Genomic DNA, 26,043 nt, shown 5'->3' with positions numbered 1-26,043 from the left:
AAGCAAAAAAAGCTGCTTAACATACGTACAAAACAGTACTAATGCCTTAAAACAGCGGCCTCGGTGTGGCGTCCACCAAAATTGTTACACATATATACCAGTGAAGCATGTTCTGATACACAGTCTCTATCCCACCTGGCGTCTCTTCAATTTTTAGAGCAGCGGTCAGAACCCGTCCCAGTGGATCTTCGACCGTCTCTACAGGAGTCTCGTAAATTAAGGTTCGCTTATGTCAAGTGACATCAGGTGAGAGTCTGACGTAGTACGCGTCGTCCTGTCTACCATTTTGCATACCAGTACAAGCTACTCTGAGACTTCTCTCTTTCCCTAATCACACAACCATTGTAGACTGGAAACAGTACGTTTCGGGACATGGATTTCTGTTCAAAATATTACATATTCACTCCCCTCTACAAGTCCTAGAAGTTTGTAAAGCGGATTTCCGAACACTCTGTATATCTGCATGACAATCACTACAGAGAGATTGTGAAATTAAGCTCTCTCTGTTCGTCCACGGAATCCAGAATGCCATGTGCAACGGTGGCTACGTGTTACTTGCCTTCTGGGCGACATTTGATACTGTTTCGCACTGTAGTTAAGTGAACAAGGTGTGAGCTTACCGAATACCGGATCAGATTTGTGGTTAGGTTAAGGAGTTCCTGACATGTAGAAATAAACACTTCGTTCTTAATGGTAAGGAACTGATACGTGTAAACGTAGTACTGGAGGGAAGGTGGGGCAGGAGGGTGGCCGCTTGCAATGTGTGTAAATAATATTGAGGATAACTTCTGACACTGTATGAAGCCGTTCGCAGAAAATGTTGTCTGTAGGCACCCCAGTTCAAATAGCTCTGAGCACTATGGGACATAACTTCTGAGGTTGGTTGGTTGGTTTGTGGGATTAAAGGGAACAGACTGCTACTGTCATCGGTCCCTAACTTCTGAGGTCATCAGTCCCCTAGAATCTAGAACTACTTAAACCTAACTAACCTAACGACATCACACACATCCATGCCCGAGGCAGGATTCGAACCTGCGACCGTAACGGTCGCGCGGGTCTAGAACCGCTCGGCCATTTCGGCCGGCTCTGTAGGCAGGTTGCAATGCCAGATGACTGTAGTGAATTGAAGGAAGGCCTGCAGAGGACAGGATACGAATGCACAGATCGGTAGTTAAGCCTGACCGTAAAGACATGTAGAGTTTATTCGCACAAAGTAATAAGTGATATTGGCAGGGGAGCCCAAACTGATCCCATATTTCTAGATCTTTGATATCGTTGCCCACAAGAGACTTCTAATAAAATTGCGTGTCTATCAAATATTGTCTCAGTTCTACGACTGAATTCGTGATTTCTTGTCAGAAAGTTCACAACACGTAGTAACTGAGGGCACATTATCGAGTAAAACAGAAGTGGTATGCAACATTCCCCGTCTTACAGGCTCTCTGCTGTTTCTAATCTACATATGCGATTTAGGAGACATTATGAGCAGCCCTCTTAGATTGTTTGTCGTCATTTACAGTCTGGTAAAGTAATCAGAAGACCAAAACCAACTGCGAAATGACATAGACACGATATCTGTATTGTGTGAAAAGTATGACGTCATCCACATGAGTACAGAAAGAAATCCGTTAAATATCGGTTACACGATAAATTACACAAATTTAAAAGCTGTCAGTTCGACTAAAAACCTAGAAATTACAGCTATGAACAACTTAAAATCGAACGATCACATTGACAATGTTATGGGGATGGCAAACCAAAGACGTCGTTTTATTGGCAGAAGGTTTAGAAGATGCAACAGGTTTACTAAAGACACTGCATATACTACGCTTGTTCGTCTGCTATTAGAGTATTGCCGTGCAGTGTCGGATTCTCACCGGACAAGATTCACGAAGGACATCCAAAAAGTTCAAAATATTATCTCGAAATAAGACAAGAGAGTGTCAAGGATATGACAGGCGAGTTGGGATGTATACCATACATGTTGAGAGCTTGTATGGAATCTACGGTTAAGCTCATTTTTATTTCTGAAGGCGTGAAAATTTAAAGCTTCGATTGTACTTTGGGGTTTGCTGTTATTTTATGGCTTCACAGAACTCCATGCATTTATTTGTGATATTGTGCGTCATATTGCTTCTTTCACAAATTGCAATAACACATACTATTTTTGACACTTTTTCGCCCTTCACCGTTATATGGTGTCGCAGTTGTCATTCACAAAATTAATTTAGTCAACCTTATATCACCAAACTCATCGAGGGAAGTTATGTTACTGCTCCTATCAGACTGGTGTATGGGCATTAGTGTCATTCTATTCCAGTGAATGTTTCGTCATTGTTATTTGGCAACGTTAACCTAGAAGTCGTAATAAAAACTGTACTTAGTGCGTATGTTAGGCTTTTTATGTCTTCCGTCATTATGAAATTTTTGATGTAAATGGTTCGCGAAAAACATTTGTTTCATCATTCTCTCCAGTAGTAATCGCTCACTAGTATTTGTAGGACTGAGTCTGTTGCAACGTGGTTTGTTTATTATAGCTATGAAAGAGCTTTAGTGACACACAGGCCACAAATGTTGCGTCTGACTGTTTTTCGTCGACTCACTGCACTGTCTATTTCGCTGATAGCCTATTCAGTACAAAAAGCACATCAGCAGTATTACAGTATTGTGAACCAGAAAAATCCAAACATCAAAGGCATGTGTAAATTCCAAGTTACACTTCGTACAGACGGAATTGTTACTTTGACGTTCACTGAACGTTCGCTAGTCCTGTATAGCAGCTATTTTTTAAAAAAATAATAGCTGCAAACAGTAACAACTCTGCACAAACGTACCAGTTGTAAAGTTTATACAAACGCTGTCATACATATCAAAGAGGCACACAAAATCAGAGAGCCAACAATTTGAACACAAAGCTATCGCAACGTTACGTAGCCTTTAGTGACTATGTACAGTTGAATTAAATAATTATACTAAATACCGGGCAGGGATGTTATGACTATTACTATACATTTTATTTTGGCCAGACCTATGTTCTTTATGCAGATGTATACCATCAGTTAAAGATTATATGGTTCTCAAACTAGAGCTGTTGATAGCATTATTAAAATACATATCAAACTGTCCTCTCTATATATATGAAAAACGACGTCAATTCTGTTGCTGCAGCTGATCAAGAGTTTAATGCGCTTAAATATCTAAGGTCATCAGTCTGCTATGTCACGTTTGCAATTAATAGCTGCTCCAGGTCACTTAGAGTGTGCAACTGCATGCACTTCTAATGGTTCAAATGTCTCTGAGCACTATGGGACTCAACTGCTGAGGTCATTAGTCCCCTAGAACTTAGAACTAGTTAAACCTAACTAACCTAAGGACATCACACACATCCATGCCCGAGGCAGGATTCGAACCTGCGACCGTAGCGGTCTCGCGGTTCCAGACTGCAGCGCCAGAACCGCGCGGCCACTTCGGCCGGCCAACTGCATGCACTGTTAACATGAAAATACAGTCTCCGTAAATTTAAAGCTATTAAATTAGGAAATGTTTTACAAGGGAAGTGACACGTGCCACTGAATGAATGAACATTTCAATTGCTGCGCGGAATGGCCGCGTAGTTATGGAGCCATGTCACGGATTGTGCGGACCCTCCCACCGGAGGTTCGAGTACTCCCTCGGGCATGTGTGTGTGTGTGTGTGTGTGTGTGTGTGTTGTATTTAGTATAAGTTAGTTGAAGCTAGTTTAAGCAGAGTGAAAGTCTACGGACCGACGACCTCAACAGTCTGGTCCCTTACGAATTCACACACACACACACACACACACACACACACACACACACACACACAGGCGCCGGCGTGGCCGTGCGGTTCTAGGCGCGTCAGTCTGGAACCGCGTGACCGCTACGGTCGCAGGTTCGAATCTTGCCTCGGGCATGGATGTGTGTGATGTCCTTAGGTTAGTTAGGTTTAAGTAGTTCTAGGGGACTGATGACCTCAAAAGGTACGTCCCATAGTGCTCAAGTGCTCAGAGCCATTTGAACCACACACACAACAATTCAATCAATTTGCACCTCATTTTCCCTGTGGAATTAGTTGTAAAATATTATTTATATTTAACTGTTCCTGGATGTCCGCCCGGTACTCACAGCCTTACTTCTGCCAGTACCTCGTCTCCTACCTTCCAAACTTTACAGAAGCTCTCCTGCGAACCTTGCAGAACTAGCACTCCTGAAAGAAAGGATATTGCGGAGACATGGCTTAGCCACAGCCTGGGGGATGTTTCCAGAATGAGATTTTCACTCTGCAGCGGAGTGTGCGCTGATATGAAACTTCCTGGCAGATTAATACTGTGTACCCGACCGAGACTCGAAATCGGGACCTTTGCCGTTCGCGGGCAAGTGCTCTACCAACTGAGCTACCGAAGCACGACTCACGCCCGCTACTCACAGCTTTACTTCTGTCAGTACCTCGTCTCCTACCTTTCAAACTTTACAGACGCTCTCCTGCGAACCTTGCAGAACTGGCACTCCTGAAAGAAAGGATATTGCGGAGACATGGCTTAGCCACATCCTGGGGGACGTTTCCAGAATGACATTTTCACTCTGCAGCGGAGTGTGCGCTGATATGAAACTTCCTGGCAGATTAAAACTGTGTGCCCGACCGAGACTCGAACCCGGGACCTTTGTCTTTCGCGGGGAAGTGCTCTACCAACTGATTTACAATTGATTGTAATTATTCTAATTACGATTTTTGTGATCAATTGGAACATTAAACGTCATATTCGAAAACATCTCTACGTTTCGAAGATAGTGAATTTATGTTAGGTCACACAGAAACTAATAGCATCATATGAAGAAACCTCAATTCACTACATTGTATCTTTCCGTGCCGAGGTGTGCACATTGTAGTCTTCGAATGAATGCCGGCCGGCCAGTAGCTGTTGTAATTTTCCACGTTAATAGCTGCCACGCTGAGGAGCACGGCCGGCAATTGAAGCCCTGTAACAACCGTGCGTAGATGAATGTTTGGCCTTCCACTCCCGTTGAAGCCTGCGGTGCGAACGTACGTGTAAGGACTTGCTGCAGTGTCATATTCAGTTATTCAAGTGGAGTGGGTCGACAATGTATTGTCGCAGAGACACGACAATAGAAACGTAGGCGTTATAATCAGCAACAGCCAGGAGATAATTTTGCATGGAAGTTCCGACCGAATTACAGCGAATGAATCCGTTACAAAATTTAATCTTTTAATTTGATGACTGTTAATACAGCTTTGACATTCTGAATTTCAAACTGCTGTTTTACGTATTTTCGATTTTCATTCGAATAAATTAGCGCGAAGAAAAGGAACGATTATTTCCTGCTAACATAGAGATGCATCCGGTCACCAGGCGAATAAATAATACGAAACGAGCCGGTGATGTGTTGTTTAAGCATCTAAAATTAAATAGGGAAAATCTCTGGAAACCCACATCTGGCTAGGAGGGTCGGTTTTCCAGAACTAAACTTGCACTCTGCCATCTACAGAAGCCTCTAAATTAATTTGCAATTCTCGATATAGTATGCGCACAACGCATCACGTCTATACTAGTTTTATGCTGTAACATGAATAACAATATTCGTTTGATTGCTCACGTCTCACATTAGTCCTATAGTAATTACAATCGCAGCCTTTATTCAACCTCTAAGTGAGGTACGATGCATTCGTTACGTGTACCCACAGGAATGTACCAAATTTGTAGCAAATTTTAGGAGTTGTTCATCAATATTGTGGAGTACGATAGGGTAGTGGATAATGCAAAGAAACTGCCCACAACGAAGAATTACCCGGCTCTAAGAATAGAGATAAACATCAGGACATGGTCATATGGATCAAATGTCTAAAAGAATATCAAGGTTTGACAATAACAATATAAAATTGTACAAATCACCAACGATTCATGATAATAATTGTATATTGCGCTGTTAGAGACAGTGACTCGAAGTACAGAAAATGAAAATTAATTCAGGAGTGAAAATGGCCCGAAGCGCCTTTTGTAAACTAAATACAGCTTTAAATACGACGCTTGTGGTGTATCTAAAAGGGAATGTTTACGGTCAGGGTGTGTTGCCAGATTTTACTTATTTCGGTGAGATATTGATTTTGAGGAAGGAAAATCACCAAAGAAGTGATGGCTTCTTTTGGGAAATATTTACGACTCAAACAAAAATAAACCGCAGATTCTCAGGACATATACTAAGACGAGTGGTTGTTCGATGAACAAAGGAAGTAGAGTGAAATCTGTAAAAAATGACTGAGAAAGTGACCAAATTCAAAGTGGGTAATGTAAAACACAAAAGTTACAGGAACGTGTAGCTCAAGACCCCAGTCCGTGCAAAATTCCTTCATTCACAAACAGATTTCTAACTGCTGCAGTTAGATTTGTTGACAGGATCTTGGAAAGTGCCATGCATCTGGGATATATGCAAGATACTACAGCGATGTATTGCACAATATTGCCTCAGAGTATGGAATTCTTATCATGCTGGCTTGACATCTAACACCGAACGAACTGAGAGACGCGATGCTCTGATTGTTACAGACAAATACAAAACAGATCAGTATGCAAGAAAGATGTACGTTAACTTTACAAGGTAATCTCTTGAATAAAGTTGAGAATGTCAAGCGAAACCCATTACTTAACAAACACTTAACTTAAAGAATCGGTATTAGAAAAAGGATGCAAAACTTTACTGCCTGTAATGTACGCAAGCGTGCTCAGAAGTAATGCCTCCGAATTTCTTACTCCGTTCTCAATATCTGCTGACGTATTACGTGTCATACTTATTATTTGGTCAACGTTTCTGCTTCCCTGGCGTAAGTTGCAACCCTCTGCCGCTAGATGGCTCCAAACTGTAGCGTGTAACACTGCGCTGTGAGAAACAGCGTGCTGCAATCCATCGAGAAACTGAAAACACGAGTTCGAAGAGTTCGTCCACGCATGGAGCACCCTCTCCTTCAGCATGATAATTTCATAGCATACAAGAGAGCTGCGACACCTGTAACAACCCGAAGCCTTCGGTTCACTATCCGCGATCATCCCCCATACAGTTCTGACTTTGGCTCAACCAATTTTTATCTGTTTCCAAAACACAAAGAATACCTTCGAGAAATTCACATTGATAACGATTAAAATGCACACACAGAAGTGAGATTGTGGCTGTGTCACAACAGCCAAACATTCCACAGTGACGGTATCAACAAATTGGTTTCTCTTCTGGAGAAATGTGTTCGTCGACAGGGTGACCATGTTGAGAAAGAAATATGTAGACACGAAGAGTAAGGATGTATAATGTTAATAAAGTTAGTTTTATTTTAAAAGCTTTAAGTGTTCACATAAAGATAGTTCGGAGAAATTGCTTTACAGCGCTCCCTCGTAATTGACATGTAGGTACCCTTATTTATTTAATCGTATGACTATGGTCCCACGTCGGGCAGACCGTTCGCCGGGTGCCCGTCTTTCAATTTTACGCCACTTCGGCGACCTGAAGTCGATGAGGATGATAGGATGATGATGAGAACAACACAACACCCAGTCCCTGGGCGGAGAAAATTCCCCGACCCAGCCGGGAATCGAACCCGCGCTCAGAGGATTAACAATCCGTCACGCTGACCATTCAGCTACCGGGGGCGGACGTAAGTACTCTGAAAAACGGGCAATAGAGATTAGAGCACGAACCTAGGCATGGTGACACCCCTTTTACCTCCAGCCGTACCTGAATGGAGCAGGACAGACCGTAGCTACTATTAGTACGACTTACAATCCACCTTGAATTTCATGGCGGCGTACACTGAGGTGAAAGGTCATAGGAGAGCGATATGCACATATACAGATGGCGATAGTATCGCTTACTCAAGAAATAAAAGGGCGTGTCTGTCATTTGTACTCAAGTGATTCATGTGAAAAGGTTTCCGAATTAATTATGACCGAAAAATGGGAATTAACATACTTTGAACGCGCAATGTTACTTGGAGCTAAAGCATGAAATCGTTACAGAATTCGAAATTCCGAGAACCACAGGGTCACGAATACCAAATTTAAGGCATTATCTCTCATCACAGACAACTCAGTGGCCTTCATTTAACGACCGAGAGCAGCGGCGGTTGCGCAGAATTGTCAGTGCTAACAGACAAGCAGTACTGCGTGAAATAACCCGCAAAAATCAATGTGGGACGTACGACGAACGTATCCGTTAGGACAGTGCGGTGTGGACTATGGCAGCAGACGGTGAACGTGAGTGCCTTTGCTAACAGAACGACGTCGCCAGTAGCGCTTGTCAGGGGTTCTTGACCAAATCGGTTGGACGCTAGACGACTGGAAAACTGTGGCCTAGTCAGATGAGACCCGATTTTAGTTGGTAGGAGCTGATGGTATTGTTCGAGTGTGGCACAGACCTCACAAAGCCATGGACCGAGGTTGTCAACAAGTCACTGTGCAAGCTGGTGGTGGCATCATAATAATGTAGGCAGTGTTTGCATGGAATTGACTGGGTCCTTTGGCCCAAATGAACCGGTAATTGACTGGAAATCGAAGTGTTCGGCTAGTAGGAGACTGTTAGCAGTCATTAATAGACTTAATGCCCGCAGCAGAATATTATGGACACTTTGAGCGAATGATTTGGCTATCGAGATGGTCAAATATGAATCCCATCGAGAATTTATGGGACATGAACTAGAGGTCAGTTCGTGGACAAAATCATGTACCGGCAACGCTTTCATCTACATCTACAAGGCTACTCTATAAATCACGTTTAAGTGCCTGGCAGTGGGTTCGCAGTTTTGGACAGCTACAGAGGCAGCATGGCTCAGTATTTCTTCAGGACAATTCGAACGACTTGTCGAGACCATGCTGTGTCGAACTGCTGCACTATGCCTGGTCAGTGGAGGTCCTACACGATATTAGGAGGTATCCCATGATTTTTCTCAGCTCAGTGTGGATGTAGACGTACAGTATTCTCTAAGAATGTAAATTTATCGTAAGAACTTCTATACGTGGCAGCTTCCACCTGGAAGTCATGCAACTAATTTGTTTCTACCAACAAAGGAGACACGCCAAATGTTCAGTGTATTTCGTGAATGAGGAATCGTGAGCACACCTCCTGCCAGCATAGCCCTTAAATAATGTCACTGCAGTTGAGGTTGCCAATCTGTCGTCCTTAATTCATTAACTATCCGCTCTCTTTATATTTCATTTGTACTTATTTAAATGATATGTTTTCGATGTCTATACTGTATGTTTCTGGCACGACAACAAAATAATTATTATTTCAATATTTACAAGCAAAATTGCATTTTTTCCATTCAAGTTGTAACTCTTTTGAGGAGGAGCAAACGATGCCGTAAGAATGTTTCGACAAACACCATGGAAGGAAACGAATTTGGATATTTTGACCAAGTTCTTAATTTACAGCCTGGTATCTAAATTTGTGCAACCAATTACCCACGCGCTGTTGATATTCGACACAGCGAGAACAGTGAATCAGTAATCACAAAGACGTGGCGGCATGATTGAATTCGGCTGTAAGTAGCAATACAAAGAAAGGCTAGAAGACCTTTCTGTTTAGCAAGAGCGACGAGAGATAGAATTCGGATTACCTTACAGGACATCACAAAATGATCATGTCCAGCACTGACAATGATGCGCATCAATTGAAAAAGGTCAAGAACATCGTACAACACGCTTTAGACAAGTATCTTGCAGGCAGAGTTGTGAGGAAGCTGCTACGAAAACAAGGACAGCTTCCCTGCAAAATTTATAATTAGCCGAGGTGTCACAGGCAAACCAAACCTTAAAGAAGTAAAAATTTGCGTAAGGGGGCGAGTTCAACGAATACGAAAGTAAATCTCCATCTACCAACGTTATACAAAATCCAAATAATTTCTGGTCTCACGTTAATTCAGCAAATGAATCGAAGCTATCTGTTCATGCACGCTGTGGCCCTAATGTCACTGAAATAGCTAATCACACAGGAAAGACCGAAATAATAACAGACGTTTTCAAAACCTGCTACACAGAGGAAGTGCCCAACTTACCACTGTAGCCCCTCCTTTATATCGTCACACGAATGACAAAATGATAGATATCGAAATAAGTGACCAAGGAATGGAAATTCAACTGAAATCGCTCAACAGAGGAAAGACCACTGAACCTTACATGATACCAGTTCGATACTACACAGAACATGCGAAAGTACTCGCTCCTCTTTAGCAGCATTGTGCCGCAAGTCTCTAGAGCAACGAATCGTTATTAATGATTGGAAAAAAGCACAGGTCGTTCCAGTATTCACGAAACCAAACTACATGCCTATATGTCTGAATTCTGTCTGTTGTAGAATTCTGCAAACCGCTTTATGCCCGCATATTATGACATTTTTGGTGACCAAAAATCTCCTCTTTAGGAACCAACGATTCTGTGAAATCAGCCTCGCTCTGTTCGTCCACGAGAACCAGCCGTCCAGATAGAAGCCGTGTTCCTTTATTTCTGATGCTCATTCGAAGTAATTCCCCCCCGCTGTCAGATGAACTAACTACGAGCGTATGGAATATCAGGCCAATTTTGTGATTGCAATGAAGACTTTTTGGTTAACAGAACACAGCATGTCATCGTAAGCCGAGAGAGGTCCTCCGGTGTAAAATTTTCTTTGGCCGTGCCCCAGGGGTGTGTTATAGGACCATTATTTTCGACACAATGTATAGATAACCTATCAGATAAAGTCGGAAGTTCCATGATGCTGTTGTATACAGAGAAGTCACGGCACCAGAAAGTCGGAGAAAAATGCTGGAAAACCTGCAGGAGATCGACTCTTGGTGCAGGGAGTAGCTATTGACTCTCAACGTAAACGAATGTAACGTGTTGCGAATACATATGAAAGACGCTTGATTGTATAATTACAAAATCGCAAAGCAATCATTGGAAGCAGTTACTTCCATAAAATATGTAGGAGTATGATTACGGAACTATTTCATGTGTGACGACAACATAAAATTAATCGCTAGTAAAGCAGATGCCAGATTGACGTTCATTGGGAGAATCCTCAGGAAATGTAATGCATCAACAAAGAAGCTAGATTACAAAACATACGCTCGACCAATACTTGAATACTGCTCGTCAGTATGGGATCCGTACCAGATAGGACTGATAGAGTAAACAGAGAAAACCCAAAGAAGAGCAGCACGATTCGTTAATGGTCATTTAGTAAGAGCGGAAGTGTCACAGATATGCTCAGCCATCTCCAGTGGCAGACACTGTAAGAGAGGCATTCTGCATCACCATATGGTCTACTGTTCAAGTTCCGAGAGGGTAAGTTCCTAGGATAGTCAACAGATATATTTCTTGGAACTACGTATGTCTCGAGGAAAGACGATCAATGTTAAATTAGAGAGGTCCGAGCGCACACGGAGGCTTACCAGCAATCCTTCTTTACGGGAATCATACACGACTGGAACAGGATAAGAGGGAAGTGATACAGATACAGAAAGTAACCTCAGCCACACACTCTAAGGTGGCTACCGGAGTATAGATGCAGGTGTAGTACGTGAAATTAACTAGAAGGCCCGCCCTTTTCTAGTACCCTAGGAAACTCGAGCTCTTCGATACTGCGAACACGTGCATTGGCACGTGCTCAGATTATTTCGTCATACAGGAAGGTTGCTCTACCGTCCTACATTCGGTAATAAAAGCTGTAGGGGACGGATATGGACAAACTAAATTATTAAAGCTTTAAGGTCATAGCATGAGAACATGTTAACTATCGCAACAAGGAACATTAATTAATGAAATAGAGATCACTGATATTTGTGCACTGGAAGGTATAAATAAATAATGTAGTTCAGTGATAATAAATATGTCTCTACAAAAAATTGTGTGCTATTCAAAAGCAAGATTATTAAATCTCATTCCTTGAAAATTAAAGAACACGAAAACACAAAGGTTTGATGAAACTGCTTATCTTGGAATGAAATTGTCTACGAACACGAATTGCGCCACTCGTGCTGTCTTGGTTGGTATTCGAGATCCCAAAGTGATTCAGCCCCTGTAATATAAATAAAAAAGAGGAATTTTCGACTATCGTTTTGAATAACAGAAAATTAGAACGAAGCAATAGTATTAACTACTGCTTTACACAAAGTTGACAGGTACTACTAATTTGTTAATTGTTAAATTAATGGTGCCGTCAAGACTGGAGATTCTGTGAAAATTCAAATCAATCTGCAGTCTGCAGTTCTTTATTAAAAATAAACTCCATTTCTAAACTCTGTAATCGTCGTTGGCAAAAATTTCTACTGTCCTGGGGGAAATATTGTTTTAAAACTTTATCAGATATTATTGTGAATCAAATTATAGAATGAGACGATGCGAAATTATAAATTATTACTGATAAAGCCATCGTAAACTTTCTTAAGTTCGTAGCGACATATTCTTTCAAGAATGACAGAACATTTGCACGGTCAGGTCACATGTTGATGTGTTTTGTGGGATTTAGTGGAGTCAAATATTCCAGTTGTGACGGAAACTTTTAATGTTTTACCTTTCTCAACTAAACTCATCTCACAAAATGGCTCTGAGCACTATGGGACTCAACTGCTGAGGTCATTAGTCCCCTAGAACTTAGAACTAGTTAAACCTAACTAACCTAAGGACATCACAAACATCCATGCCCGAGGCAGGATTCGAACGTGCGACCGCAGCGGTCTTGCGGTTCCAGACTGCAGCGCCTTTAACCGCACGGCCACTTCGGCCGGCTAAACTCACCTCACAAGATGTGACATTGTTCCATTTGAAATTTTCTTTATACTCGCCATATTCTATCTGCAATAGGTTTTGGTGTACCTTTGTTAAATAATTGTCCCTTCGCCTATATCGGCAAATCTTCATATTCTGCGATGGTGAACTTGTTTATTAATTTAATGTTGCATACCTCCCATTTATTAAATAAATTCTTATATACACACTTATAATCTCCTGTCTAATGAGTTTGTTTCTTTCTATACTTGCTTTCATGTTTACTCGTCGCTACATAATCACTTAAAACTCTAAAGTGGTTCAGCACTGTGGCATCCTGTATAATTTCCTTATTGACTGATGTATACCGGCTGTATGTTTTAACTTGAGACATCTAAATATCTCGAATACGACGCATCGTACGAAAAAAATGTTCTAGGCGAATAGTTTGCGTTGCTAAAGGGGACGTCTGTCTGTGCTACAACTGGCCACCTCCTAACAGCCCATTATGGGCTGCCAGGCTCAATCAAATTGTATTTTCAAATGGACACCCCCATTGTAATACATATTCGGATTCTGCGCCAAAAAAATACGTGTGGCTCACTCAGACCATTGTTTTCTATTCATGGTAGATGGCACCATAATTGACAAATATCAAGTGCGCCTGTTTCTGAAACTAATAACGGAAGCATTTGATTCTACATTTCATTTACGATCTAAACGTAACCCTTTCTGTTGTAACGGTTGATGTTTATGTGCAAAATTTTCTTCAGTCTTGCAAATTTGATAGTACAGTACAATAAGTTTATCCATTTCATTCTATGGTTAGAAATTATGATTAGCGTGTCCAAGAAGAACAACGTGGACATAATAATTGTCTGCTCCGATCTGGATGCGTCATACAGGTGAGTCTCCTTGCCTCTCACCATGGGGGTGCTCGATTTCGGTGAGCCCCATTGCGTGGGAAGCGTGATTTCGGTGAGTATGCACGTGAGGTGCACGTGTCACTATTACTTCATGCGCCTTTTGCCTTATTACAATGGCTGTGGTTTTCATTCCGCCGGTAGAATCGCGGCAGCCAGCGTAAGATTTACGGAGGTTCGGTAAACACACACACTGATATCAGTTACCTTAATGGCGGGGTCAGAGGTCAGCCAGCGAAATCGATCATTCAGATGGTTTGGGGAGTCACCACATCCTACATCGTAGCGAACAGAAAACTACGGTATCATAGAAGAAGCTTATTTATGAAAAATATCAGAAGCACCAATATCTAGCGATGTCACGTAAGTGAAATTTTGAATCAAATCCGTCGGTTCCTAATTGCAAAAACAAACACGATAGATATTCATCGTTTGCAGCGCCATCTACAACAAATGGGAAGTAATGATTCTTGTAAACCGTATGTATTTTCTAACGCAGAATCAAAATATGCATTACATAGGGGTGGGGAGGGAGGGGGGGGAGGTGAGGGGGGGGGAGGGTTCCAACTGAAAATGTCAACCCCATCCATGCAGGAGGGTTGGTTAGGAGGTGGTCAGCTGTAGCGCAAACATATGTCCCCGATACTAATACCAACTTTCCACCCAGGATATTTTTTGTACAATGCGTATTTTTCGAGACAGTTAGTTGTCTCAAGCTAAAACACTCATCCTGTGTACTGAAATATATTTCATTTTTACGACTTTCTTTGCTATTTGCGTTGCTTCTGTATGTACCGATTAGGACCAACACATTACTGTTTTCGGCAAAATCTTTTTAAATCATTATAGTTGTCAATTTTGCTTTGTTCCATGAACACTCTAACTTCGAATCTTTTACACCTGACAGTGGGATTTCAACAGCTCAGTTGCTTTTGAGAGAAATATTCTGCTTCCTCGTTATAATGTGAACAGGTTGGAGCCAGAAATAGACTATTTACATAGAATATTAAGGGGCTCCGGAAAGGCTCAAAATCATGAAAAGTTCAATTTTTACTTTTTTGCGTTTTCTGAATCTGCAGACTATTACCTTTTAGTAGATATATAATTTATTCAATTCCGAAGACTACAACTATTTTTAAATTTTTTTTGAAATGTGTTCTACATGGGCGTGACCCACTATGGCGCTGTTAAACCGCTGTCAAATGGTGTTATTATTAACGTCCGTGTTCATCAGGTACATTTTAGTAATGTGAGATAAAGTATGCGTTGTGGCTAACCTGTGATGGTTCAATATACACTCCTGGAAATGGAAAAAAGAACACATTGACACCGGTGTGTCAGACCCACCATACTTGCTCCGGACACTGCGAGAGGGCTGTACAAGCAATGATCACACGCACGGCACAGCGGACACACCAGGAACCACGGTGTTGGCCGTCGAATGGCGCTAGCTGCGCAGCATTTGTGCACCGCCGCCGTCAGTGTCAGCCAGTTTGCCGTGGCATACGGAGCTCCATCGCAGTCTTTAACACTGGTAGCATGCCGCGACAGCGTGGACGTGAACCGTTTGTGCAGTTGACGGACTTTGAGCGAGGGCGTATAGTGGGCATGCGGGAGGCCGGGTGGACGTACCGCCGAATTGCTTAACACGTGGGGCGTGAGGTCTCCACAGTACATCGATGTTGTCGCCAGTGGTCGGCGGAAGGTGCACGTGCCCGTCGACCTGGGACCGGACCGCAGCGACGCACGGATGCACGCCAAGACCGTAGGATCCTACGCAGTGCCGTAGGGGACCGCACCGCCACTTCCCAGCAAATTAGGGACACTGTTGCTCCTGGGGTATCGGCGAGGACCATTCGCAACCGTCTCCATGAAGCTGGGCTACGGTCCCGCACACCGTTAGGCCGTCTTCCGCTCACGCCCCAACATCGTGCAGCCCGCCTCCAGTGGTGTCGCGACAGGCGTGAATGGAGGGACGAATGGAGACGTGTCGTCTTCAGCGATGAGAGTCGCTTCTGCCTTGGTGCCAATGATGGTCGTATGCGTGTTTGGCGCCGTGCAGGTGAGCGCCACAATCAGGACTGCATACGACCGAGGCACACAGGGCCAACACCCGGCATCATGGTGTGGGGAGCGATCTCCTACACTGGCCGTACACCACTGGTGATCGTCGAGGGGACACTGAATAGTGCACGGTACATCCAAACCGTCATCGAACCCATCGTTCTACCATTCCTAGACCGGCAAGGGAACTTGCTGTTCCAACAGGACAATGCACGTCCGCATGTATCCCGTGCCACCCAACGTGCTCTAGAAGGTGTAAGTCAACTACCCTGGCCAGCAAGATCTCCGGATCTGTCCCCCATTGAGCATGTTTGGGACTGGATGAAGCGTCGCCTCACGCGGTCTGCACGTCCAGCACGAACGCTGGTCCAACTGAGGCGCCAGGTGGAAATGGCATGGCAAGCCGTTCCACAGGACTACATCCAGCAACTCTACGATCGTCTCCATGGGAGAATAGCAGCCTGCATTGCTGCGAAAGGTGGGCATACACTGTACTAGTGCCGACATTGTGCATGCTCTGTTGCCTGTGTCTATGTGCCTGTGGTGCATGTGATGTATCTGACCCCAGGAATGTGTCAATAAAGTTTCTCCTTCCTGGGACAATGAATTCACGGTGTTCTTATTTCAATTTCCAGGAGTGTATATCGCTGGTGTGATTGTCGATTGTTTCATGTTTATTTACTCTGTCGTTATCTCGAAAGTATTCGTAATTAATTCTGTTTCTTGAGTCTCTGTTTTGTTGAAGTATAATAATGAGTAAAAGTAAAGTTATTAGAAATCCTCTGAAGGCTTTTAAGAAAAGGAGAAATGTTGGAAAGCCAAAGGTATGTGTTATTACTGTAAACAATAAAGACGATAACCAAGTGAGTGAACCTAACCTCTCAAGTACACCTGCCCACAGCAGTCAAAGTGGGAAAGAAAATACCTCACAGAAGAAGCTTGGTTCAATGAGTGAAAACTATGGATGTTTTATGGGCGAATCGGATGTGAATGAAAGATTTGATATGTCGGTTTTCAAAGGAATTTTTTCAAACTCTGTAAGATGTATTCATTGTAGTGAACTCGATCTGGAACTCTCCATAATAAAGCACGTAGGACTTGCTAGTGAAATACAACTGAAATGTGATAAGTGTTCATACATGACCACCTTTTGGAACAGTGTTGCAGTAACTGCAACTGAAGAAAATGGTAGCAAAATCTACGAACACAACAACGAGCGATGCTTGCTTTAGACAAGGAACGCCTTCGGGCTGCAGACAGGGCTGTAAAGAGTCTAGAAATACAAGCAAGAGTAAACAGGAGGAGGAACAAGAGGAAGCTGGAGGAGGAGTTTGCAGAGGATGAAGATAATTCATCCTATGGACCTGGAATGCACTAAAAAGTTAATCCAATCTTTGTCGCTCGATTCCCAAAACTTTTATTTTCTCATACTAATTACATGTTTTCTAAGGATCTTCCAAACATATTTGTTTCAAACTTTCAGTAAATGTTACACAGTACCTTCTGCATAATTTAACACAGCCTTTTTCCAAAAAAACTGTATATTTTTGAATATATAAATAAAAAATTGCAAAAAAATGTTGTGAGTTTTCATTACAATTGAAAAAAAGCATCTTTAATAACTGAACTAAAATTTTGTAAAATCCCTGTGTTAAGTTGTAGCCCATATTCCAATAAATAATCTGTAAAAAGTTCAACTTCCTACCTCAAATACTTTGTGAGGAAAGATGTAATTTATAAGCGTTATTTTAACATTGCAAGTATAGGGCGTTCCGGAGCCCCTTAAGAGTGAATCACCTACAACTCGCACCACAAATACGACTGTTTCGGGAAATGAAGGCGCCATTGAAATGCGGATTTCACAGATCAGTATGGTAGGCAGAGACATGTCTTTGCAGCCTATACAAAGAGTGTTATCAGTTTTTCATGTGTATTTTTTCACAAAGGGTACAAATGTTACAGTGAAACAATGGTTGTTGACAGTACCACAATCACATTAGGGTGAATTACGACAGTTGTGTTTGTTGTAGGAATCTAGAGCAAGTATTTTACGAGATATCATACTTCGAACATTGGGAACTTAGGAAGATGTTTGTTCCACGTGGTAACACAAACGAATTATAATGTGCAACCCTACGCAGATGTTAACACTTCTCTCGAGTCGTCGTATTCTTAAATGTAACATTGCCTACGACAAACGAAGTTGAATACAGTACTTCTGTGGTGTCTGACAACTAAAGAACCAATGTATCCCCACAGCCTGTGCTCAAAACCACTACCACCAGCGTCAGTACAAGATTCCAGTTTGCCATGCACGGGCTGCTGCACACATTCTAGCATTTCAGCGAAAACTGCTGTGCATTTAGCAGTAACACTGCGCTTCTTACCATGTGGTGTCTTTAGTATGTCGTCGAAGACGTGTCTTTCAGTTTCCTCCACTAAAATAAATGCAATGTCGTCAGACCTGGCGAATGAACCGGCCATGTATAAGTCCTCTTAGCCCACTCCATCGATTTGGGAACAACCCCTGATGACATGCAATCGTAATTCATGCAGTATTGGCTGGACAGCCATCATGTTGATACAACAGGTTACTTCTAGTCTGAAGGGGAATGTCTTCGAACTTCTGTGGAAGATTTTCCGTTAGGAGGCTGAGAAAATGGTTCAAATGGCTCCGAGCACTATGGGACTTAACTGCTGAGGTCATCAGTCCCCTAGAACCTAGAACTACTTAAACCTAACAAACCTAAGGACATCACACACATCCATGCCCGAGGCAGGATTCGAACCCGCAAACGTAGCGGTCGCGCGGTTCCAGACTGTAGCGCCTAGAACCGCTCGGCCACTCTGGCCGAGCAGTGGAGGCTGAGACACTTGTCCCAGTTCAGCGTTCCCTCTAAGAAAATGAACTTATGAGATGACGGTGCCCTATCCCATACGACACTTTTGAACTCCACGGACGCTGACGTTCCACCTAACGAAGCGAACGAGGTTTGTCAACAGCCCTGTAGCGCACGTTTCTGAGATTTACTTGGTCATGATCAGTAAATGTTGCTTCTTCTGTAAACAAGATACATGACACGTCCTGAGTATTATGTCTTAATGCCCATGTCCAAAAGTTCACACGATTCGCAAAATCATTTCCATGCAGCACTTGATGAAGAGAGATATGATAAGGCTAGAACTTATGATAATGGAGAATGAGTAGTACACCTGCCTCACTCATGCTCCTCGTGCGAATACGCGGGAACTAATTTGCGGTTCTACTGCTACAACAGTCAGAACATTAATTTCACCCTCCTCTCCAGTCACACGTCTCGTTCCGTTACGCATTTTAGGAGCGACGCTACAACTTGTACGTAATTGATTGAGGAGCTTCACAAATTATTTGGTGTCTGTTGGGATATCTTTCTGCGTACATGATACACGAACAAACAGCAGTCCTCCTGGATTCACCATAAACAACGAGCATGTCTACTTTTTCCTCTTTAGAAAACACCATCTTACAACGTTCACAATGCGATAACTGGTAAATTTCTTGCACTAGCTTCCTACAAAAATGCCACTGACATTCTTATTTACGATACTTTTAGAATTTTACTGTCAATAGGCATTTTCCCATTAAAAATTTGTAACACATGTAAATAACTGCACCCTCTTAAACGTCTCAAAATCTGCGCGTTGGCTGCCAATACGTGTCCTTCCTAGAAATTTATTAAGCCAAAACCGCATACCCATAGCGCCTTTCATGTCCGAAATATTTGTGGTGCAAGAGTTAGGTGATTCACTCTGTATTTTCTTTCTAGTATAAGTCGTCTTATTCTGTCTGAGATTCCAGATATTTCCAAAGATAAATATTAAACACGTCCGCCACCGGTAGCTGAGTGGTCAGCGCGACAGGATGTCAATCCTAAAGGCCTGGGTTCGATTCCCGGCTGGGTCGGAGATTTTCTCCACTCAGGGACTGGGTGTAGTGTTGTCCTAATCATGATCATTTCATCCCCATAGACGTGCAAGTCGCCGAAGGGGTGTCAAATCGAAAGACTTGCACCTGGCGAAAGGTCTACTCGACGAGGAGGCCCTAGTTACACGACGTTTATATATTTTTAATTTTAAACATAAAATTAATTCTATGAAGAACACATATACCTTCAGGAATTTTCATGAATTGCATTCATCATAAATTTATATTTGGTGAAGTAGACACGAATCTGCAACCTTAAGATGTGAACGAGGAGTAAGAGAAAGCTTTTAGAAGCAAACCATGTGAATTTTAACGGAAGATTCCGTGCTAAAGGATTCTAGGCAACTGAATGTTGCAAGGAAATTATGAAATATGATTTAGAAGGTGTAAAAAGTAGGAAGCAGTAGTGCTTAATTAATTCAAATGGAAACAGGAGAATATATTTTGACCATGTGACAGCATAATAATGATGTCATCATCGAGATATGGAACAGGAACACGTTCGACTATGAACACCAAAGTAGTGCACAGTCGATTACTAGTGGCTATAGATTTGTCTGGAGTTGAGCTTATTGGTTCGTTATGATAACATTTTAAGCTGAAATTTCTAAACCACTCAACAACTGTCAAATGAAATTTTGTAAAGTAATGATAACTTGTCTTAGTTGCCTTCATAATACTGATGGAGCCACTGATCCACAAAATGCGAACAGCGGACGTCCTCGATACTCACAAGCTTGCCGTTGATGTACCACAGGATGTTGGCAGGTGGGTGTGAAGGTGCGGCAGTGCAAGTGGCGACCACCTGGTCGCCTGGGTAGTAGGACTCGCGAATGCCGTCCAGAACGGGATCTGCACGCGGGTTACCTGCAACCAGAGATCATACATCGTTATCGGCAAAAGCATGAAAACTACAGAGTCTCAGTACATATCGTTGGCGAAAGAGACACTACTGAGCTGTATCCGCAGCGGCCTATTGCATTGTAAACTCATAAACGTCTAATGGCTCCGTGGCGCCCTATTGTATTATAAAGTAATAGACGCTGAACTGGTATCTGGAAGACGCTTTGTTGGCGCTATTCTAGGTAGTGTACTATTTGAGTTACGTTACATTTATGATTTATACATCTACATCTACATCTACTTGATTACACTGCTATTCACAATAAATTGCCAGGCATTGGGTTCAATGAACCACCTTCAAGCTGTCTCTCTACCATTCCAATCTAGAACGGCGCGTGGGAAAAACGAGCACGTAAATTTTTCTGTGCGAGCCATGATTTCTCTTATTTTATCGTGATGATCATTTCTCCCTATGTAGGTGGATGCCAATAGAATGCTTTCGCAATCGGAGGAGGAAACTGGTGATTGAAATTTCATGAGAAGATCCCGTTGCAACGAAAAACGCCTTTGTTTTAATGATTGCCACTCCAGTCCACGTATCATGTCTGTGGCACTATCATCCCCAATTCACGATAATACAAAACGAGCTGCCCTTCTTTGTACTTTTTCAATGTCATCCGTCAGTCCCATTTGATGCGTATCCCACCCTGCACAGCAATATTCCGGAATAGGGTGATCAAGCGTGGTGTAAGCAGTCTTTTTAGTAGACCTGTTGCACCCTCTAAGTGTACTGCCAATGAATCGCATTCTTTGGTTGGCTCTACCCAAAAAATTATCTATGTGATCGTTCCATTATATGGTATTTGTAGTTGTAGTCCCTAAGTATTTAGTTGAATTTACAGTCTTTAGATTTGTATGATTTATCGCGTAATCGAAATTTAGCTGATTTCTTTTAGTTCAAATGGTTCAAATGGCTCTGAGCACTATGGGACTTAACATCTGAGGTCATCAATCCCCTAGAACTACTCAAACCTAACTAACCTAAGGACAACACACACATCCATGCCCGAGGCAGGATTCGAACCTGCGACCGTAGCAGTAGCGCGGTTCTGGACTAAAGCGCCTAGAACCGCTCGTCCACCGCGGCCGACTCAATAAATCGCTGTCTTCGAGGTACTTCATAATGTTCGAGTACAGTATATGTTCCGAAACCCTACTGCAAATCGACGTTAGTGATATGGGCCAAGGCGCGCAGTCCGGAACCGCGCGACTGCTACGGTCGCAGGTTCGAATCCTGCCTCGGGCATGGATGTGTGTGATGTCCTTAGGTTAGTTTGGTTTAAGTAGTTCTAAGTTCTAGGGGACTGATGACCACAGCTGTTAAGTCCCATAGTGCTCAGAGCCATTTGAACCATTTGATATGGGCCAGTAATTCAACGGATTACTCCTACCTCCCTTTTTGGGTATTGGTGTGACTTTAGAATTTTCCAGTCTTTAGGTACAGATCTTTTTCTGAGCGAGCGATTGTATATAATTGCTAAATATGAAGCTATTTTATCAGCATACTCTGAGAGGAGCCTGGCTGATATACAATCTGGACCGGAGGCCTTGCCTTTATTAAGTTATTTAAGCTTCGTTAGTCCGAGGATATCTACTTCTATGTTTCTCATCATGGTAGTTGTGCTTTATTGGAATTCTTTACTTCGTCTTCTTTGGTGAAGGAGTTATGGAAAATCGTGTTCAATAACTCTGCATTAGTGGCACTGTTATCAGTGACTTCACCGTTGTTATCGCTCATTGAAGTTACTGATTGCGTCTTGCCGCTGGTGTGTTTTATGTATGACCAGAATCTCTCTGGGATTTCTGCCAGTTTTCGAGGCAGCGTTTTGTTTTGAAAATTATTGAAAGCATCTCGCATTGAAGTACGCACTATATTTCGAACTTCTGCAAAACTTTGCCAATCTTAGGGTTTTTGCGTTCTTTTAAATTTGGCGTGCGTTTTTCGCTGCTTCTGCAACAGTAATAATACAACAAATTACACATTTTAAAAGAAAGATCTGGATAACTTTACTATCATGTTATTCTATTTCACAAGTGAAATTTACATAATTATTTAATTAATGTGATTTAACAGTTTTCCACTTTTAATCAATGGCCGAAAATATTTACTTCTGCAAGTCAGTGTAATTTGGTGTCTCTCATTTTTAATGCGGAACGAGACGTTCTTTGTATTATTCTCATATCAATTATACGAAGTATATTTACTCGTATTTTACTGTATTTCAGTTTTAGGTGTCATGGTACCTGCAGTTTTCTTACCCGCTCTCTGTGAAATTTAGAGCATTTCCTTAATTTTCTTTCCGCTTATAGATCGTTATTCTTTACCTACCAACATGTATCGGTGATAATCTTCCACATCATATTCACTCTCTTGCTAAATAACATTTATGAGTATTAAATAATCGCCATAAGATATAGGTGTCGGGAGTTTATATTCAACGTTTACATTTCAGCTCAGACTTGCATCTTTTATTAATAACATGTTACAGGAACATTCTCGTCTAAGGTTTCATGTTCTTCATCTTATTTCCTTTCTCTAATTTCCATTCTGCCATTGCTTGTAGCTTCCGTCACTCTCGTACGTTTAATTTACACCATTATTTCCTTGTGTTGTGTCCGGTAGGTGTGCCTAATAAGTGTGACGTCTGCTTACTATCACACGCCTAGCATAACGCTTAAATCACTTAACACTCTCGGCAGGCTGTTCATGAGATTTGTAGAATTAAGTTGCTTATTATTTTAGAACGGATATCTGAGTGATATACAACATTTGATAACCATTAATCCTACTACGCAGTATCTGTGGATGGTTAAGCAACAGAACAGGCTATAAATATAGAATATAACACTTCATACATCTAGCACCATCCTCTCTACATGTTTCACTAACTTGCAGAATATACCTGACGAAGGCGATCCGTAGGCGTAACTCAAATAATACAATGGAGAAAATGGCGAGAAGAATGATAAATTCGTATATAACAGAGTTGACAGCTGTTAGATATCTGTATTATTTGATTCATTTACATCTTTCAGGCGTTTGTAGCGCAACTTTTAATACATTTATGTTATTCAGATATTGAAATAATCATGGGATACCTGCTATCATTTTACTGACGTGTGCAACGACCTTGAAAACAACACTCACCGCAAAAAGTTTATACTTGAACTTCAGATGTGAATAAAGCCATTTGACCACTCAGTGAGAAGCTAAATGCTCAGTTATAAACATAAAGTTGCTTAAAGTGGAATGGAATTCCATTTTAGTGAGGAATATAGTGCGGACCCTGTACTGGTCTGCACATCGATTCATCCGATTCGATGTATGCAAATTCTCAAGCTAGACATAAGAGGATATGTGTTACGTTTTTGTTGGAGCCTCATTTTTTTAAAGTGATTAAAGAAGTGTTGGAAGCAAAGTAATTTTCAGAGGATGTAGCTATCAAACTCTGATTACATCGCGAGATCCATGGATCCAACAGGCGTTCAATAGTTCACACCAACATTCTTCAGCCTCAATAGCTTCATAAATATCCATCTTTAGCAAAATAAATCAAGTTTACTCAAACATTAACATATCAGTCATCATATGTGATTTCGTTGATTATCATACATGAACGACGAAATTTGTGTATTTATGTTTGTCTGGAACAAAATTGGTATTTAGAACTAACATTAGTTTTTTATGAGCCGAGGTGGTGGCACACTGGTTATAATTAAACTTTCGTTACGTGAGACGATCCCTGTGGAAAACGAGTGATTGTAAGACAATGAAACTTTGAGGAAACTTCCGTAAGGACATGTGGAAGAGAAATAACAGATAGCCCACTGAAAGATAAACATTTTGATTTCTTCATGAAAGAGTAGCAGATGTTGGTTCCGTGCCACGTTTACGTTCCAGGTCATAAACGTTGCTCAGTGTGACAACCATCTGCATACACAACAGCCTGGAACGATATAATATACTGCTCTACTGCTACGCAAAACGTATGAGGTGGAATGTTGGCTACCTCCCTCGCTATGCTCATCGTCAGCCTGCAACGTTTCCCATTGATGACATCTGTCCTTCAAGCAACTCCACAGCCAGAAACCACAGGGGTTCAGATCTAGTGATACTGGTGGCAACGCAGCTTGGAACGATCTGCCAACGATTCGGTTTTCGCCATGAGTGTTATGGAGTAACCGAGCGACCACACGAGCAATATGTGTTGGAACTCCACCGCGTGTCAAAATAGCATAGTCCAAAAGACATCACTCCAGTAGAAAGAGACTCACATATTAGCAAAGCACATCACGATAATGTGTGCCGATCAAGCTGCATGTCCTTGGTACTTGGGAACCGTTCACTAGGCAAGGGAACTTCATGAACACTCATTGACAGTGACGGTCCCCAAATGCGACAATTGTGAGTTTTCACTGTCTCAGTGAGCTCAAAGTGTGCTCAGCACTCCATAAAATATCCAGGGCCACATGTCGGCAACTTCAATTCTTTCTTTCTTTCTTTGGGCCTTTGTCGCACTTCAACTTGGGGTCGGCCTTGTTATTACGGATTTGGCAGTGTTAGTTAGAGGGTGTGGCCGGACGCCCTTTCTGCCGCCACCCCGAACCCCCCAGGACGTAAGTAGTGTACCCCTGCTGTCTGCATCTAGTGTAAACCATGAAATAGTGCTAACGTTCTCGAATGTCTGTGAGTCATCTAACTGAGGCGGAACATGGGGACCAGCCCGGTATTCACATATCGGGATGTGGAAAACCGCCTAAAAACCACATCCAGGCTTGTCGGCATACCGGCCCTCGTCGTTAATCGGCCGGGCGGATTCGATCCGGGGCCGGCGCACCTAACCGAGTCCAGGAAGCAGGGCATTACCGCTCTCTGCTACCATGGCGGCTATGCCGCCAACTTCAATCCCTGCGCGAAATGCAATTACAAAGTCTACTAGCATGTCTGCGTCACGTGGCAATTGTTGAGAGTAATGTGAAGTACGCACGGATACCATTTCACAGTTGTTCGGAACACATTTCGAACGATGGAGTGCATATTTCAGCTGTCGCCTCACAGCGAGTACACTGCTTGGAGATCGCACATTGTGTCCAGCATTCTCAACCATGGCAACAGTAACTTCTTCAGCAATATGTGGCGCAATTGACCGTCGGCCTCTTCCACGAGCTAATCCCAAATCGCCATTTCAGTCGAACTAGCGAATCATGTTCATCAACGCCAGTGCACAAAGAGGACCGCTCGGTATACCTTTAACAAGTCGATGCCCGTGAACGGCAGTAGTACTACTGCCGTCGTTTTCATAAAACAGCTTAATGAGTAAAGCCCTGCTCACCTCTTATAGACCCATGTTGACTGTCTAGAACAGTAATGCTCACTGATACCTGTGTTTCATCCGTGCTTCGCCGCACCTGCACCGATGCCTAACGGTAAT

At 42.4% G+C, this 26,043-nt stretch overlaps 1 protein-coding gene across 1 annotated transcript in view; it reads right to left on the bottom strand.

The window, feature by feature from the left end:
- Window positions 1-26,043, bottom strand: part of LOC124721708 — a 1,090,650-nt gene that overhangs the window by 370,907 nt on the left and 693,700 nt on the right. Inside the window, exon 4 of the mRNA XM_047246794.1 lies at window positions 20,442-20,575. Within this exon, the coding sequence (XP_047102750.1) occupies window positions 20,442-20,575 (134 nt within the window). The remainder of the gene's footprint in view (window positions 1-20,441; window positions 20,576-26,043) is intronic.

This window comes from Schistocerca piceifrons, chromosome X, assembly GCF_021461385.2.
Source record: "Schistocerca piceifrons isolate TAMUIC-IGC-003096 chromosome X, iqSchPice1.1, whole genome shotgun sequence".
Taxonomy (NCBI): Eukaryota; Metazoa; Arthropoda; class Insecta; order Orthoptera; family Acrididae; genus Schistocerca; species Schistocerca piceifrons.
The sequence above is the reverse complement of the archived record's forward strand: the minus strand, read 5'-3'. Positions and strand labels throughout refer to the sequence as shown.